The sequence below is a fragment of the Podarcis bocagei genome (assembly GCF_964188305.1).
Source record: "Podarcis bocagei genome assembly, chromosome: 7".
NCBI classification, from domain to species: domain Eukaryota; kingdom Metazoa; phylum Chordata; class Lepidosauria; order Squamata; family Lacertidae; genus Podarcis; species Podarcis bocagei.
In genome coordinates this window covers 51861660-51880595 of record NC_138132.1, presented here as the reverse complement: position 1 = coordinate 51880595, position 18936 = coordinate 51861660, and the positions used below count along the sequence as shown (strand labels likewise).

Below are 18936 nucleotides of genomic sequence, written 5' to 3'. Positions count from 1 at the left end.
ATCACGGACACGCTTAGCTCCAAGGAAAAGAAGTTCATCTGGACAGAGCAGGCGGAGCAGTCCTTTCAGGCACTCAAACGTCTCTTCGCGTCGGAAGAGCAGCTGCTGCATGTCGACCCCAGCAGGCCGATGAGGGTCGAGACAGACGCCTCGGACAGAGCCGTGGGAGCAGCCCTGCTGCAGAAAGACCCGCAGGGGGTTTGGCGTCCGGGAGCATTTTACTCCAGGAAGCTCAGCAAGTCCGAACAGAACTACACCATCTGGGACAGGGAGTTGCTGGCCATTCATGCAGCGTTCAAAGCGTGGAGGCACTTCCTGATCGGCGCCAAGCACACAGTGCAGGTCTGCACGGACCACAAGAATCTGGAGCACTGGCGCACGGCACAGTTCCTGAACCAGAGGCAGATACGTTGGGCTGAGTTCTTTGCGAACTTCGACTTCCGAATAGAGTACGTCCCGGGGGACACCAACATCATGGCGGACGCTCTCTCCCGTAAGCCACAGTATCTGGAGGACGCCACGCCAGCGGCCGCCATGCACATCTTCGCACCAACAGTGTGGGCGTGCGCTGCGGCAACAGTGGACCTGGAGGCGGTGCGACGAGCGTTGCAGGATGACTCCTTCGCGCAAGCAAAGATGGCAGAGGTGCAAAGGGGCACGGCAGCGACCAATGAGTTCCAGCTGAGAGATGGATTGCTCATCCGTAAAGGGGCCATCTACGTGCCGGGAGACGAACTTCGCGCCAAGGTACTGCAGCAGCAGCCCACTGCCGGGCACTTTGGCAAGGAGAAGACGGTGGAATTAGTCGCCAGGGACTTCTGGTGGCCCGGAATGAGAGGGGAGGTCGCGGACTACGTGGCGAGGTGTGACACCTGCCAGAGGGCCAAACCAGTGCACAGACCGCCGGCCGGACTGTTGGAACCGCTGCAAACTCCGGTCGAACCATGGGAGAGAGTGGCCCTGGACTTTGTCACGGATCTGCCCAGCTCGAGGGGCAAGACGGCCGTGCTGGTGGTGGTGGACTTGTTCTCCAAGATGGCACATTTCATCCCGTGTGCTAAGGTGGCCACGGCGGAGCAAACCGCCAAACTGTTCATAGACCACGTGTTCAAGGTTCACGGTCTGCCACGGTCTATTCTGTCCGACCGGGGGCGGCAGTTCATCTCGAATTTCTGGCAGAAGCTGATGGGCTTCCTGAACGTCAAGATCAACCTGGCGTCGGCGAGACACCCGCAGACCAACGGGCAAGCGGAGCGGGTCAATGCCATCATGCAGCAGTACCTGAGGTGTTATGCGAATCAACAGCCTGCGACGTGGGTGGATTACCTGCCGCTCGCCGAGTTCGCCTACAACAACACGAAGCACGTGTCCACGGGGGTCACGCCGTTCTTCGCCAACAACGGGAGGCACCCCAGAACCTTCCTGGGACTGGAAAGAATGGGGGAGGGGGAGCCGCAGACAGCAGATGCGTTCGCGTCGGAGTTGCAGGAGGTCCACGATCAGCTGCGGCGGCACCTGGAGCTGGCCAAACATGCATACAAGGTGCAGGCGGACAAACACAGAAGAGTTGGCGAAGAGATCCATGTGGGGGACTGGGTCTGGTTAGCAGCCCACGCAGTGCCGGCCAGGTCGTTGGCCAAGAAGAAGCTGGGGCATAAGCAACTGGGGCCCTACCAAGTCGAAGAGCAGGTCAACCCGGTGGCTTTCAGGCTGGCGCTTCCGGAGGGTTCCAGAATGCATCCGGTGTTCCACAGATCGGTGCTCACTCCCTACAAGGCACCGCACAGGTTTCAGGAACCCGGAACGGCACCGAGTCCGCTCAGAGGAAGAACCGGGCACGCGGGAGTGGCACAGGAGGAGCGCATCAACGAAGTCACGGAGATTTTGGACTCCAGATGGGGGGGAAGAGGGGGTAGAATACCTTCTCGCCAAGGAGGGCACCCCGGCCAGTGCGAACAGCTGGGTGCCGGGCTACGCCTTGGACGAACCTCTGCTCAAAGACGAGTTTCATGCCCTCTTCCCACATAGACCAATGCCAGCAGACTTTTTCGACGACTGGCTTTTCACGCCCACGCTTTCTGCCAGCACGTTCCGGGGGTTCGACTCGGACGAGGACCCGATACGAGACGCCCGTTCCCCGGAGGGGTCACCCTCGGGATCTGCCTCTGAACCCTCGTATTGGTGGGACGATAGACCAGAGGAGCAGTGGCGCAGGAAGTGGCTGGAAGGTCCAGGACGAGCAACGCCGCCAGGAGGAAGTGAGGGAGAGACGGACATGGACGTTTTCGGGGACGACCCTGGTTTCGAGCACGGCGGCACAGAGATGGAAGAGGAGGTGACCGTCGTCGACGAGAGCAGGGAGGAAGAACCGGGAGACTTCAGATGGAGGCCCGCCACGAGAAGCGAACTGTATCCGACGTTCGTCCCTCTGACACAGCAGCACCCAGCTCCCGCACCGGAAGGAGGGGAGGGGGGAACGGGGGGCTTCGAGGGGGGGATGGATGTCAGGGGTTCAGGAGCAGAGGCAAGGGCAAGGGAGGAAACAGAGAGCGAGGGGGAGGAGGCAGAAGAAAAGATGAGTGATGACGACGACCCGAGATCTCCGAGTCTTTCCAGTGAATCGGAAGATTCACAGAAAGGAGCACCAGTGGCCAGGGCAAGGGGGGAGCCTAGGGGGACACCCCAGCAAGATAGAGCCAGAGGGGACTCAGAGGAGAGCAGTTGGAAATCGGGACCAGCGTCACCGCCAGAGAGCAGGGAAGAGGAAGGGAGCCAGGGATTAAGCACTGGCAGCTCACAACAGGGGGGAGGGCACGAGTCAGGAGTGGCCACACCTCCATCGGGGAGCGAAGAAACGGTCAGACGGAAAGTGGAAGGTTGGGCGCGCGCGCCAAGTTCAATTGCACAGGAAAGTGACGCAGTAGGCAGCCCTGAAAGAGAGCCAGGTCCTAAAGCCCGGCGCAAGGAGACAGGAGGGTCCGGGGGGTCGGCGTCAGAAGAATCCAGGAAGGAAGAGACCCCGGGGGGCAGAGGGACCCAGAGGAGAACAGTCAGGCGGAAAAGGTGGAGCAGGGCTAGGATATTAAGTTGGTGCACAAAGGGCGGAGACTCAGACGGAGCTTCGCCGATCTAGCCACTAGACGTAGAGTTGCACGCAGTAGCGTGAGAATGGAAACTGTAACTCAATAAAGACTTTTACTTAATGATCGCTGGCTAGTGTGATCCTCTGTGAGCTAGGATCTGGAAGCAACTCTGACACCCAGCCTCCCAGGTTCTAGGTCCAACCTACTATAACCACTACACCGCACTGGCTAACATACTCTGTGATGGGGACCATCTCACTTTTTTGTTTTAACCACTTCTAAAAAGCCTGTCCCCATTGGACCAAACAGTGCTCTAGCTAAACAGTACTGCCAGTGGTCTACCTCTACGGAGCACTGCTTGTGAGCTGGATCTCTCACTCCAATATTGATTGGGGATTACCGTTCAGTGTGTCTGTGTGGACCTTCAGGTGACGCTCACAGTTGGCTTTTGTGGTGAAGGCAGAGTGGCAGATAAGGCACACAAATGGCCTCTCTCCTGAAAGAGAAGCCAGAAGGAGACAACAGCATGAGAAAGGTGACCACAAGACTTGTTCCATCACCCAAACAGCAGGGAAAGGCCCAGAGCATTCCAGTGCCCTTTATGTTGGAGAAATTGGATATGGAGGAAGGAGTTACTTTTTTCAGATGCACAAATAGCCTCATGTATGGGATAAGCCAACAGCTAAGCCAGCTGCTATGTCAACAGCCCAGTGCTGTCTATGTAAGTGATTAAGGTGTGTCAGCTCATCAGTCAGTGAGTGGGCCTTGTGCTGTGTGTCAGGGTCAGTCTTGAGAAGTGAGTCAGAGTCTGTTATGCTTCAAACAGCTAGAGCTACAGAAATACTTCGTACTTGTATGTATGTATCTGCATCTGCAAAGCCTACAAACTGTATGCACATATCAACATCTGGAACTGTGTTACTGAAGCCTTATCTTCTGCTGCAGTAAAAAATTGGGACCTTAAGCTGCCTCTGTGTGGTGACTGGAACTTCTGCTACAACTTCACCTAAGATTCCCAACACTTTAGTAGACTGTTCCCAGAGAAACATATCAGGATCTTCTGCAACGTTTCTGGGATGCAGCTGAAAAGCACCCCCTGCCAAAATGCTTTGCCAACCCAGATCCCCACAGCATCTGGAGGGCAGGTTAGCTACCTTTGCTCTAAACCTTGCTGTGTCTTTTGCATGCCTGCACTCTTTGTCTCAGTCTCTCTCACTCACAAATAACCCCCCCACCTTCTGAAATGCTGCCCTTCTCCTGCAATCCAATTAGTTCAGTCTCCTTTAACACCTCCTCCTCATTCCTTCAACAAGCCCAAAGCCACCACCCTCCCCCATCCCAGAAGGACAGAGGCAGCACCCTCGTACCACTGTGGCTCCGCATGTGTATCTCCAAAGAACTGGCGCTGGGGCAGCTCTTCTTGCACTGGGGGAAAGGGCAGATGCGTTCATTCGGATAAGCCTCCTTGGGCTTTTCATCCACCGTGGGAGACGTGGCGTTCTGGCGGCTGGCGCAATAGTACATCAAATGGGCCTGCAAGTTCCTCTCGCTCCGGTACCAAATTCCACAGTCCTTGCAGGGAAAGACGTCCTCTGGACAGAAGGGAGAAAGTCGGGGAGAGGGAGGGAGAAAATAAAATAAAGGAAGCACCAGCTATATCTATCTGGATTCCTCAACTCCAGCATCAAATGAAGGGGAGTCCACCACCTCTCAAGGTGACAGTCTCTCCTGCTATTGAACAGATTGTAGCCTCCAGAAATTCCCTCTAATAAGGACATCAGAAGAGACCTATGGGATCAGGCCAGTAGCCAATCAAGTCCAGTATCCTGTCCCCACAATGTCCAACCAGATGTCTTTGAGATCGTTTAGTATGAATCTGTCCACTTGAGCCCTGCCCTCTGGAGTGGCAGAAAAGAAATTTGCTCAATCCTCTGTTTCACAGCTCTTCAGATATAATCACCTCTGTGCTGCCTCTTTCGTAGGCTAAATATAAGCAACTCCTTCAACCTCTCTTTACAGTCACACCTGGGATCTGTTCCGGAGCCCCGGCCACTAGCCGAAAAGGATGCAGGGCAAAGCATTGCATCTGCGCATTGAGTGGTTTGTACTTCTGCGCAAGTGCGAAGCATGATTTAGCGCTTCTGCGCATGCGGCAAATCCAGAAGTAACCTGTTCCAGTACTTCCGGGTTTGCCGCAGATGTTTGCCGGAATGGACGCTGGATGAGGCGGACGTTCGTGGAGGTATTACTGTACAAGACTTGGGCTAAGTACACATTGCTGGCTTAAAACTCAAGTGAGTGCATTTATTGTGCTAGGGTGACAAAGCACTTTCATCCTCTTTAATTAAGCAAACTTCAATGTCTGTTTTGCCCTTCCACACAATAATGACCATCTGGAGGTGCCCTAAATTTGGGATCCAGGGGGCATAAAAAGTATGGGCCATACCCTGGGTACTTACTGTTCACAACCGCTGTGGCCAAGATGGCTGCCATGCCCGCTTGCTGTGGCAGAAGCTGGATTTCAGGGGCCAGTGCCGCTGGGTAAGAAGGCCCCTCAGGCTCAGTCTTCACAGTGTGGTTGGGAATCCCCATTGGCTCAGCCATGACAAACGCGCTCAGAGCGTCTCCTTCTGAGATGGCTTTGGTGGTTTTGCACCAGATAGAATCATCTGCAGATATGGCAATGGGTGGGGAGAAAGACCATTAAATTAGATTAGCCACTTCTCAGTAAGAATGGTCACATTGGTCACATTTGGGTTTCTTTCAGTTTCTCATTTCCCAAGTATTCAGTTCAGGTCTCCACACTTGCAATTTATTTTATTTCTTTTTTTTTAAAGTCCTCATGTAGATTATTATCGACATTTTAGAGCTAATTTCTCTTAATATACAAATTATCGCAAAGTAGTTTCCACTGATATAATGCATATTTGCATGCTGTTTTTTAAACTGCTATATCCTTTCTTTTATTACCTTTCTTTGCACCATCCCTGTACCACTTAATATATAAAAATATATCCATGCGGTGTACAGAAAACTAAAGCAGCAACAGCGAAGACAACTTAAACAACAAATGCTACAAAAATACACACTGTTACATATGCAAAAATGTTAAAGGTAAAGGTACCCCTGACCGTTAGGTCCAGTCGCAGACGACTCTGGGGTTGCGCACTCATCTCACTCTATAGGCCGAGGGAGCCGGCGTTTGTCCGCAGACAGCTTCCGGGTCATGTGGCCAGCATGACAAAAATGTTACATTAATACAAACGGCTAATTAATATAGACCAACATAAATCGTGTCTCCATCTGGCACACCCACGCCGTCTCCTCACTCTTACCCAGGACTCCACCCATCCACTCTGACTCACACTCAGGGCCCAAAACAAGCTCACAGATCACCCACATAATTTGACAAAGAAGAGGGTTCTTCCTGGAAACTGTTGGCATCATCCTAGCCTCTCACTCCAGGCTTGCTTTCATGGGCAGGCACCAAAATGGGTTCCTCAGAGGTCTGTCCTGTTCAGCAGTTAATCAGCTCCACTGCACTCACCCACTTCCAGGGAGCAGAAAGTTGGGTGAGTTTCCTGGGAGGGGGTCCCAAGGATGGAAAAAGGACAGCCCTCCACTCGCAGCACTCTCTCTCCCTACTTCTCCACTTCCAACTTCTTAGTTTACCATAATATGTGCATTTTACTCTAATGTATACCTTTTGCTGGAGAACTGCAATGCAGAATTTGGAGAAGTGTGGATTTTGAAGGGTTTGCTGAGTTTTGGTTCACGTATTGTTTCAGAAAGTGTGAATTTGGTAGGTTGGCTTTTAAATGTGAACTGAATCAAATTTCTCCTTCATGCCTACTTCTGAATAACCCCATGAAAAGCATAAGACAATTGGTTTGGGGGGGGGCATTTTCTACCCTGAGCTAAATTCCAGTGTATCCTCAGAGGAGTAAAGTGTCCCAAAAGAAAGCCATGCTTGTTGGGTAGGCAGTTAAGGCTCTTTGCTTAGCTTAGATATTGCTTGGAAAATGCCATGGGATATGTTAACACTGGCCAGGATGAAAAGGCAGCCGAGTGACAGTAAGAAACAGTTTCCTTCTTTTGTTTTGTTTGTTCCAGGATCTTTTTTTTTTCTTTTCAGAAAAAAACCCCTGTTTGGGTACTTAACACTGCATCATGGCTATTGGTACACATAGAACGGAGCACCAGAGAAATAAATTCTCAATTAAAACCTGAAAGTGAGAAAAACTGAGGTTCAATACACAGTTCATTAAGTGGCCTTTTGCAAATCACTATCTCAGCCTAATGTACCTTGCAGGGTTAGGCTGCAGCTAAACCGTTACTCTGAGTCCCCTCGGAGGCAAAAGGATAGGATGTAAGTGGGACCAAATAAACTGAATAAATAAGAATAATGTTTTTAGCAGCTGATGCATGCAATACACAAAACCACCCAGAGGTGGCAGCATCAGCCCATGGCTTGTCAAAAGCTAGCATTGACCATTTCCTTATCCCTCCCCGTTTGCCACTCTGCTGCCCCATACCTATGCCGTCTCAATCTTTCCCCCCTTTTTCTTTTTACTCTCAGCCACCTGAAGGTCCCTTGCCTATTATCCTGGGCTTCCCTATGGCTGGAACACCCTCCCTAAATGTTTCCACAGTACCACATCTGCCTGCCTTCATGTCTTTCTCTTGAAATCTGTCTCCAAACCATTTCCCCCCCGAGGTGGGCTTTGGCTTAACCGTCAAACCCTCATGCCCAACAGTAGTTATATCTTGGGTACATGCTACTGTAAATTGCCCACCTTCATTCCTTGCTATTCTCGTCTCTCCTTTCCTCTGCTATTTTCCATAGTGTTTATCTTAGAGGGCAGAGGCCAATTTGTTGCCTATGATAATCTGAAGGGCAGTTACGTACACTAATGGTGTTGTATATGTTGCGATAATCATCACCATCACCCTGAGCATTTACAGAGTGCTTTTGTGAGCTCAAAGTGCTTTCCCCCCCCCCCTCTCTCTCTCTCTCTCTCTCTCTCTCTCTCTCACACACACACACACACACACACACACACACACTACTGCTGCTCCAGAGAAGCGGACACGGAGCAATGGATCCAAACTACAAGAAAGAAGATTCCACCTAAACATTAGGAAGAACTTCCTGACAGTAAGAGCTGTTCGACAGTGGAATTTGCTGCCAAGGAGTGTGGTGGAGTCTCCTTCTTTGGAGGTCTTTAAGCAGAGGCTTGACATCCATATGTCAGGAGTGCTCTGATGGTGTTTCCTGCTTGGCAGGGGGTTGGACTCGATGGCCCTTGTGGTCTCTTCCAACTCTATAATTCTATGATTTTACTGTGTTGTAATCTGCACTGTTGTGTTGTAATATGTACAACAACCCTCTAAGGTGGGCTAGTTTGATTATCCTCATACTGCAGACAGCGGCCGAGGGTTGGCCAAAGTGTGGCTTAATCAAAGGGAAACTGGAGAGGGGAGATGAAGATGTTCAGAGAAGATGAAAAGGGATGGGACATCTCTCTGCCCAGAGAATGGAACAATTACAGAAAGACTAGGTTGTGGCTTAAGAAAACCCTTAGGAATCCAACTCTGCCCTTAAGTGCCAATAAAAAAAAATCTGGCTCTGTTAAGCAACCCTGTTCTTGTTTTGAGAAAACACTACAGATCAAATGCCTCCAACTTCTGCCAGGTGCCAAGAGGCCATTGTCCAAATACTTACCCTTCTTGTAGATCACAGAGTTGGTATCGCCTTCTCCAGAAACCAAGGGCAGCTTCAACAGCCAGCAGTTGTCATCTTCCAGCACCAGGGTCACAGGTGGGTTTGGCTAGAGACAGAAATATAAAAAACAACAACATATGTGTCACTTACACAACTGGACCCTCACCAGCACATTGTGGTTTCTTCACTTCAGCTGTTACCCTGGTTCCACATTGTGTGGAGTGTGTGTATATACAGAGCACCTTTTGTCAACCAGGGGCCCTCCAAATATTTTGGGCTACAACTCAAGAACAGAAGTCACACACCAACCACTGAAATGCCCTGTGCGAACGTCTCAGCGAGCTAATTCTTCTAAAATAGACACTTGCATAAGTTTCATAAATGGGGGGAGGGGAGAGGTTGAATGGACAACCTTCCAGGAGCCACATGCCAGTGGTGGGAGGTTCCAGAGGCAAAAGTGAGTGGAACAACAAATGTAAATTTGATCTTTGTACAATAGGCTAGTTCCTACACCCATCCCTCTTTATCCTCCATGCAGACAAACAAGAGGTATTACCAGGGTTCAAAGGCACATTTCAGTCAGGCAAAAATGCTTCTGGTGTAGCCTGCAAAGTTCTGAGGGCCAGTTGGAGAAGGATTGGGGGGGGGGGCGCATATGGTCCCAGGCCCTGAAGTGTCCCACCCTTCCCATATGCTCCAGCCCAACATGTAGCACACGAACCCTCCCACCACTTGTGCAAGGAGCCTTTCCTCTCACGAGGAGTCATGAGGATAGGGAAAGGAAGCACAATGTGTATGGATGATGAGTGGTATATGTCTGTATGGCTGCTTCCATCCAGAGATGGCCGACCTCCAAGCAGCTGATTCATCCTTTCACTGGCCTAGTGGCAAGATCAGTTTGGTCACGTAGCAAGGGAGGGAACTGATGATCACAGCCAAATCTGGGTCAAAGATGACAAGACCAAGGCCACATTCACACCATGTATTTAAAGCACTGTGATACCACTTTAAACAGAGATGGCTTCCCCCAAAGAATTCTGGGAGCTGTAGTCTGTTAAGGGTGTTATGAGGCCCCTGTTGGCTTCCTAGAACTACAACTGTCAGAGTTCCCTATGTGAAGAGGGATTGATTGTTAAACCACGCTGGGAACTGTAACTCGGTGAGGGGATTGGGAATCCCCTAACAACGCTCAGCACCTTTAACAAACTACACCACCCAGAATTCTTTGGGGGAAGCCATGACTGTTTAAAGTGGTATCATAGAGATTCCCCTCACAGAGCTGCAATTCTCAGAGTGGCTTAACAGTCAATTCCTCTTTGCAGAGAACTCTGTGAAGGGAATAGTGGCCTCTTGACAACTCTCAGCACCCTTAACAAACTGCAGCTCCCAGAATTCTTTGGTTGTTTAAAGTGGCATCGCAGTGATTTAAAAGTATGGTGTGAATGTGGCGCAGATCGTAGCAGCTGCATGCCTGGTTGAGTACACAACTGGGGAACACCACTTTGCTCCCATCTCCTCCCTCTCTCTCTCACATACACACCGGTCAGTCTGCCATCCTTGGGTCTCCCAGAATGAAAGCCCAGGCTTAACTCCCCACAGGGTAGCACTAACAAAGGGGTCCCAGCAAGCCTCCTACAGAGAGGCCTCCGCCTCTGGATAGCCCACTGCTTGCTGCCTGGGCAACCCCGTGGCATGGCCAACGGCTGGCGGAGCGTGACTGCGAACACAACAAGCTTGTTATTTCCTCTTCTTCTTAACCTGAGGGCCGACCATCACCGGCTGGGGAGGAAACAGCCACTTCACCCCTAACCTCAGCCATGCAGAGAGAGGAAAAGAGATTGGGGAGGGAGGGAGGGAGGGAAGCAGGAGGGATGGGACGGGGCTGGAACAGCCTCACGCTGCTTGGGGGAGACAAGAGGAAGGGCCTCGGCGGCGTCCCGGGCCGGGCGAACAATCCTTGTGTTGCTGACGCGGCCACAGATGGTCAGCAGAGATGGGAAGAGCACCCTGTTTTGGGGCAGGCCAAGCCAGCCACAAGGCCCAAAGCCATGACAAGAAGCACAACTGCCATGTGAGGCTTCTTTCCACCCCATGAAAGAAGTGGCATTTGTAAGCACTGGCTAGATTTGACAGGTGTCTGTTCTGAGCCCTCCCTCCCCTGATCCCAACGTAAAAGGTGTTCCCTGAGCCCAAGAAGAAAATGACGAACCATTCACTTTTGTGCGTATGAGACTGATCTTGGGGCTAGTCCCAGCCCAAAGGAGGCTTGTGAGAGTCAAAAGATCCAGTGAAACAAGAATGGCAAGGCCTCAGATCTATACAGGGTTGCCCTGAGTACAACCTCTGACTGGTACAGCAACAAAAAAGGTGTGTCCGGAAGAAGCCTAGGGAGGTTTTTTTCATGAGATCTTAAAGGGCAGACACACACTCTAATGAATGCAAATTGCCTCAATCACATTTATGCTTGCCAGTGTGCAATAAATAAATAAAAAACAAATTGACGACGACACCCCCTTCAGGTGACCCACAGATCTACGTCCCCCTCTTTAAAAGGCGGCAAAGCACTCTGTCCTGTCAATTCAGCATCCACACTGCCTCTGGCGAAAGAAGAAGTAAAAAAACACTCCCCAGGCTAATTCATGGGACATGTGCATCTCCAGTGCCCTAAATCCAGCATTAGGTACATTTGGGTGCTCCATCTCGGGAACCAAGGTGCAAAAACAAAGATGGTGTGACTATACTTGGAATACTGTGCTTAACTCTAACTGCTGTGCCTTACAAAGGATAGTGTGCAATGAGAAAAGGCTCAGGAAAGGCTGGAGGGAGTGTGGATGGAGGAAGAGACGGCTCTGGGTCAGGATTTGGGAAGCTGTGGTGTGCCTGGCCTCCAGATCCCAGCAGCCCCACGGCCAATCGTCAGAGATGATGGGAGCTGGCCTGAACCACACCTGGAGGATCCACAGGGTTTACAGCCATGCCCTGGGCAGAGAGACACTTTCTTTGAGATGAGCAGCAGCGCTGGCCTTCCTCATTCTCTCTCTCTCCCCCCCCCCAACTTTGCCTCGGCTCCTCTCTGCCTTCATGTGCCGCTAATGAATATTAATGAGCAGAGGAGGGAAAAAGAGTGTGTGTGAGAGAGAGAGAGAGAGAGAGAGGAGAAAAATTAATCTGCCTGATCCTTCGATGGCTGCAGCAGTAACGATATGAAATCTAATTATTCGTCCCAATATTTCTAAACCCTCCAACTCAGACTGACAGTCTTGGTCGGTTTAGAGCTTATCACTCCAAGGAGCAGAGTGCTCACGGCTTGATAAAACGCACACACATGCACCACACACACAACTCTCCCCCCCCCTCATTTACACACACACGCGCACACACACTTTTGCTGATGCTGCAAGAAAAGAAACATTCCTAACTTCAGAGAGAGAGAGTGCGCAAGCAAGATATATCTTGGGGGTGGAAGAGAAGTGTGTCACTGAAGACACATCCACGTGCCTGGGTCTTTTTTTTAAAAAAGGGGGGTGGGTGATTCTCTCCAATCTGCTGATTCAGCATTTCTGCTCCTGGCTGGCCACAAAGCCATGAAAGGTACACAGGGGCCACCGTGAATGGCCGTGTTCACTGGGTGGAAAGATGCCCAAAGCCTTAGTTCAGTATGGGACACTTCACTGTCTGATAATGGTTCGCTAAAGATAGAGATGGGGGCCCATGCCATCCTCAAACAGTACTCTCCTTTAGATCCCTCCTCTAGAATGTAAACTTAAAAGTAATTTACCATATCATATACCGTGTAACATTTTGGTGCAACTAAATTGAAGATGTCATGAATCAATTGTGCAACACAAGCAACATTTTCAAGGCTTTAGCTCTCTTCCCTATTGAGCTGTGCAGGGGGGCAATGAAGACCATCCCCACCCCCCTCTGGCTTCTCAGTGTTCACCAGGTTCACTGGCTACATTTGGCCATCATGGCTTACAACACATGGCCCACTGGCACCTGCTATGCACCTCCCTGCTAGTGAGGAAGAAAGCGCAATCCCTGGCTTAGACTCACATCTGAACTGGGGAGAGCAGCTTGTTTTGGTTGCAACAAGCCAAGATCTTTAGCTAAAGGTTTGCTCTTGGGCTTACTGACCGTGCTCTGCTACAAGTGAAACAACCCATCGTCTCTGGGGTGGATGTGATGCTAAGCCAGGGATTGTGGTTTGTTTCCTCTGCACACTACCAGCGATGAGTGAAGTGGGTGCAATTGGCTCTTGCTCAGTAAAACTAGGGAGAAGAGAACTGCAAACAGCTGCATCCATAGGAAACCATGGGCGAACTGGCACCTCTCACCCATTGATTTACATCCTTGAAAGGGAAGCCAGAATAATCAACTGGTTAGAGCAGGGGTCGGCAACCGAAGGCCCATGGGCCACAAGTGCCCCATGGGAGTCGTTTAACCACCCATGGACCCCTGTCCCCCGCTCAGTCGGCTCCTGTGCGCTGCACTAAACCGGCATGGAGCAGAGCTGGAACTACCTTCCATGACACTAGCCAGCTTCCCATTGGCTGCAGAAAGCTCCTGCAGCCAATGGGAAGCTGCGCATGCCTCCTCCGTGCTGGAAATAGTGTTTGAGCATGCGCACACTCCGGCCCACCGCGGCATCTGCGGGACAGTGAACCAGCCCAAGCCACAAAAACTTTGCCAACCCCTGGGTTAGAGCAACCCTAGAATGAAGAAAGTTTACTACATTAAGGCCTTTTAAGTTTGGCTGGGGGAGGAGGCGAGTAAAGGGGGCATAATAGGGGCGTATAAGATCCATGGTGTGGAGAAAGTAGACCTAGAGATGTTTTTTCTCCTTTTCTCATAGTACTAGAAGTCAAAGACGTCCAATGAAGCTGAGTGTTGGAGGAGGCAAGGCAGACAAAAGGAAGGACATCTTCACACAGTGAATAAAGTATGGAATTCTCTCTTGCGAGATCCAGTGATGGCCACCCACTCTCAGGCAGCTATAAAAGAGCATTAAGCAAATTAACAGAGGGTAAGGCTATCCATGATGACTAGCCAAGATGGCTATGCTCTGCTGCCATTGTTGGAGGCAGTAAGTCTGTGTACTACCAGTTGCAGGGAATAGTGGGTGGGGACGGTGCTGTTGAACTAAGTTTCTGCTTGCAGGCTTCCCATTGGGGTATCTGGTTGGCTCCTAGGAGAACAGCTTGCTAGACTAGATGGGCATTTGGCTTCTTACGTCCTTGAATACTTTTATTTATTTAACTTGTTCTTAATCGCTTGCTGTTATAATTTAGTTCAACTGTTTGTACGTTTGGTATTTTCATTATGGTTCGGGGGTTTGCTTTTGACTGGAAAGTGGCATATAAATCCCAAATTTTCAATAAAATGTGTGTTTTTTTCCCATTTTAAAAAAGTTTTTCTCCTTTGCTGCCCCATATATTTGGAATCACTACCCAGCACAAAGCCACCTCTCCCCGGATCCCTCCTGAAAGCCCACATTTCCTTTGAAGATTCAGGCTTTGTGCAAGGTTCCCCTTACTATAAACAGCAGCTTTTGCAATATTTGTGCCTACCTGGGCTACAATTCTCCACCAGGCCTCATGGGCACAAGCTGTAGTCCAGAGCTCCAGGATGGGAACCAGCTTGGCAAAGGCTGCCCTTCTGTAAGTCAGTCATTCACTGTAACTCTATTCACAGCTCTTTGGGGCAAGGAGCTCCCCCCCCCCTTTCTCCTCTGCAAAGCTCCCTGCAGGCTTATGGTGCTATATGCATGGGTGTAAAAAGATGCCTGCACATTGGAAGTGGCTCACTCTGTTGCTCCATTAGCCCTGCCCTGTCGTCACCACCCCCAGGTTCTCAAGAGTGTCCTGGAGTCAAGTAACAAGACTGTCTCTTACAAATAACTCCAGGCGACAAGCTCCCAAAGGTCTGCATCTGTGCCAACCTGGCTCCCCAAAACAGCCCCCCCCCCATGCCTTTCCCCACAATGCCCCATTGGGAGCATAAAGGGGCTGTGAGAGAGACAGACTGGCAAGCAAGGTGTGGCTTCCTTCCCGGACACTCTCCATGCCAGCCCCTCCGTGCTAAGTGGGTCCGGGCAGGAAGGCAAGGCAGAGAAACCCTCCTTGTTTTCCCCTTAACAAAGAGGTCAGTGTCTCCAATCTGCAGCGGCCCAGATAACCATCAGAAACTGTATCTGAGCAACATCCGCTTGGGACTTTTTTTTTATCTGGGGCAGCCGGACCCCTTGCCAAACAAGGGAAGGGAGAACCGTCATGCTGGTTAATCATTAACCTCCAGGATGATTCGGCCCTCCCCACAGGAAGGTTTGGGTTTTTTTGCTTGCCTTTTTTTTTTGAGGCTGGGGAGAGACACTTCATTGTGGCAAAGAGTGCCAGTCTTGCAGGGAGGGGTAAGGATGCAGCGAATGTGTGCTAATGGCATCTTCCCACATGCCTGGCTTGGGGAAAGGCCATAGCCCAGAGGCAGAGCATCTGCTTTGCGTGCAGAAGGTCCCAGGTTCAATCCCTGGCAGGCTTGGGAGTGAGACCTCTGCCTGAAAAGCTGGAGAGCTGCTGCCAGCCAGAGTTGACAGTACTGAGCCAGGTGGACCAATGGATTTGACACAGCAGCTTCCTATATGCCTATGGCATTGCAGCATGAAGCTGGACACAGCATATTTTTTTACAAAGCTGCATTAGGATGGACAAAGACTAGGGATGGGCTGAGGAGTTAATTCCATCTTGTTTCAGCCTCGCTGCCACTCAGTCGTGAGCCTGTCCCATGCGTCGTGTGTGCACCTTTTAATGTAAACACACACTCTTCAATGCATTCACCTTTATATGCACTGTTGACACAACATGCAGATTTTGGTGTGCACTTTTTGCAGACTGCAAATGCATTGCAAAATCCACCGTCCAACTGGGAGCTGTGTTATGATCCACAAGCAGGGCTGGAGCCATCAGGTCAGGTTGGTCTGTTGCAAAATGCAGATTCCTCCCTCATTCCTAGTAGGGCCTGGCAGACTCAATTCTGCTGCCCATCCATGGCATGGGAGCGTGAGGAGAGGGCAGCTACATCAGCTCAAAGATCTATCTAGTCCAGCAACCCGGATTCCCGTAATGTGCCTCCTGGCTGCCCCCACAAGCAGGGTGCAAAGGCAGCACCACCACCCCGCTTCTCTTTTTGCCTCTATTAGGACTCACTGCAGCTGTGATTGTGAGCTGTTTTAAACTGTTTTGATTGCTGCATTTTATATTGCTGTAATCCAACCTGGGGCCTTCTGGTGAAGGGTGGAAAATAAATATAATAATCAACATATTGAACTTATTTAATCCTGGCACTTTCAAGTTAAGAGGGTCAGCCAGCAGCAGATGGGAAATGTTTCTCTGCCTGGGACCCTGGAGAGCTGCTGCCAGTCAGAGACAACTCTACTGTCTTAGATGAACCAATAGCCTGATGATATAAGGCAGCTTCCTGCTTCCCTTCCCTAATGGCCATCATAGACTGGGGCTTTTTCATACCAGTTACTGAAGAAAAGATAGAGTTGGGAGACCCATTTTTCCATGCTTCCCCAACCTCCCCCTCCCCAGGCAAGAAAAGAGACCGATAGTCACTTTCGGCCATAGAAAGCAACAACCCTTTCCTCTGTCTTCTGGGTTAAAAAAAAACAAAACAGAGAAGGGAGGCAACTGAAAATATAACGAAAAGGAAGAAACTGGGGCGGGGGGGGGATGAGAGGAGGGAGAGAGAGAGAGAGAGAGAGAGAGAGAGAGAGAGGGCAGGGCTGGGAATCATCAACACGACTTGATAAGGGAAGCTGCTGAAATGGGAGCAAAAATATTTAGACAATAAATGAAGTATCAGAAAAAAGCAGCGGCATATCTTTAAGAAATCAATCATCCCGTACCGGTTGTCTGGACATACGGCGCCACAGGAGAGATAGCCGCCAAACTGGCAAGATAAGGGTTAATCAAGGATTTAATTTGGCAAAAAAAAAAAAAAAAGATAAACGGGGAGGCTTGAGCTGCGGGGGGAGGGGGAGAGAGAGAGAGAGAGAGAGAGAAGGGAGAGGAGAGGCCAGGGCTTTCTGTCCCATATCCTTCACAAAGCCCCATAAAAAACGAGTTGGAAGAAATCCCGAAAGAGCCACTGCCGCCTCCTCCTTTTCCCACTGGCAGAGATCGGGTCTTGTCCAGGCCAAGGTCCCTTGGATAGCACTTGGGGGCAGCCTAACCACCTATAGAGCAGGGCATGAACCATTGTGGGTATAGGGGTGCCAGGCACTGTATTTTTACTGTATTTTTGGTTTTTATGGAAGCCGCCCAGAGTGGCTGGGGAGGCCCAGCCAGATGGGCGGGGTATAAATAATAAATTATTATTATTATTATTATCCCCCCCCCAGTTGGAACTTCCTTCCCCCACAGCAGTGCGACTTTCAGCATATGCTGAAGATGCTCCTCATTGCCCTGACCTTTGGGCACTTAAGGACACTGGATCAGGCTGAAAAGGTCCCGCCTAGCTGAGCGTCCCGGTCTCATGGTGGCCAACCAGAAGATTGTGGGAAACCCTCACGCAGGACATGAGCACTACTGCACTCTCCCCTCCTGTGGTTTCCAGCAGCTAGCATACATAAACATAGCTGCCTTGGACCAGGCTGGTACAGCATTGCCATCATGGCTAGCAGCCATTGACAGTGTCCACCTCCTCTACTTGAGATGTCTATTTTTAGGACCCACTCTAGTTGTGATTGTAATTTGTTTCAAACTGCTTTGACTGTTGTATTTTTACATCGCTATGACCTGCCCCAGGTTCCTTCTGCTGAAGGCAGGTAATAAATCTAACAACGGGAATGGCAATAATACAGTCAGGGCTCAGACAGAAAAACCCAGAGCTATGGAACAAGATCCTCCGAAGAAAGTTAGCACCGCCTTGCTCCCATTCTGCTCTTCCTGCCTCCTCCAGTGGGGGGCAAAGAGGGGGTGAAAGGGGCAAACTGCTGCTCCTCTCCAGTGCCCAACTCCTCTCTTGTAGGAGGAAGGGTGTATCATTTGGGTTTCCAACCCCCTTCCCCTTTTCTGAATTCCAAGTCATTTCAGAACTCCCTGAGCCTAGTTATAAATCATGTCCATAGCTGTTTTTTTGGAGGCATGCACATTGCTATATTATTCTTATCATTTGTTCTAAAAGGTTTTGCAATATTTTTATTGGAATCAGACGTGTACTTGTTGCACAAAATGAGATACTCATGCACACACACAACCCCACAAAACAATCTTGATTCTGACGTCCGCCCCCTCTTCTGCCAAAACTTGAGAAGTGTAAGAGGAAAAGGAAGCAGGGCCAAAAGAGGTTGTCAGGATGAGATACTGGGTTTGTAAGTCAACACAAAACCCAGGTTTGGACACCCAAGAGGAGCACAAATGGAACAAACTAAACAGACAGAAGCCAAAGATGCACAAACAACATATTATGATGCCTTCTTCTGTGATAGACCATCAGTCCAGCTACTTTAGGGATGCCTACACTCACTAGCAGCAGCTTTCCATGGCTTCAGGCTGAGAGGGGCCTTACTCAGCCTCATGACCTGGGATGCTTACAGAAAAGATGCCTTGTCAAGAACCCCCATTCCCATCACAAAGCTGCAACACCCAGGATACTTCTTCCCAAGGAACTTTGGGAACTGTGGCTCTGTGAGAGGAAAAGGGGTCACTTAACAACTCTCAGCACCCTTAAGAAACTACAATTCCCAGGATTCTTTGGGGGAATCTGTGACTGTTTAAAGTGGTATGATACTGCTTCAAATGTACGGTGCAGATGCGGCCCAGTTGTTCCAAAGGCAGGTCCACTTTAAGATTTATATCCTGCCTTCATTGTAATACTTGCTGTTTTACTTTCAATCCCAATACGTCTTTCCTGGCCAGTCAGGAAGCTCCCCAATGCAGACACCTGTGTGGAGGGTGGTGGGGCTGAACACATGAACACAATGGGGGAAGTGGGGTCAGCCAGCAAACCCCTGCTCTCGAGGAAATGAAGACCCAAATGAGATGGAGGTGTGGAAGCTGTGGCCCTCCAGATGTTGCGGAACTACAATTCCCACCATGCCCTGGGTCACTTGCCATGTTGTCTAGG

At 50.3% G+C, this 18936-nt stretch overlaps 1 protein-coding gene across 5 annotated transcripts in view; it reads right to left on the bottom strand.

The window, feature by feature from the left end:
• Positions 1 to 18936, bottom strand: part of ZFPM1 (zinc finger protein, FOG family member 1) — a 119139-nt gene that overhangs the window by 8032 nt on the left and 92171 nt on the right. For 3 of the 5 annotated variants that reach the window (XM_081202595.1, XM_081202598.1, XM_081202597.1), the window contains exons 5-8: positions 8809 to 8914; positions 5543 to 5752; positions 4451 to 4675; positions 3484 to 3579 (exon numbers count right to left, since the gene is read on the bottom strand). In XM_081202595.1, coding sequence (XP_081058721.1) covers positions 3484 to 3579; positions 4451 to 4675; positions 5543 to 5752; positions 8809 to 8914 — 637 coding nt within the window. The remainder of the gene's footprint in view (positions 1 to 3483; positions 3580 to 4450; positions 4676 to 5542; positions 5753 to 8808; positions 8915 to 18936) is intronic. The other 2 variants (XM_081202596.1, XM_081202599.1) reach the window with 2 other exon arrangements.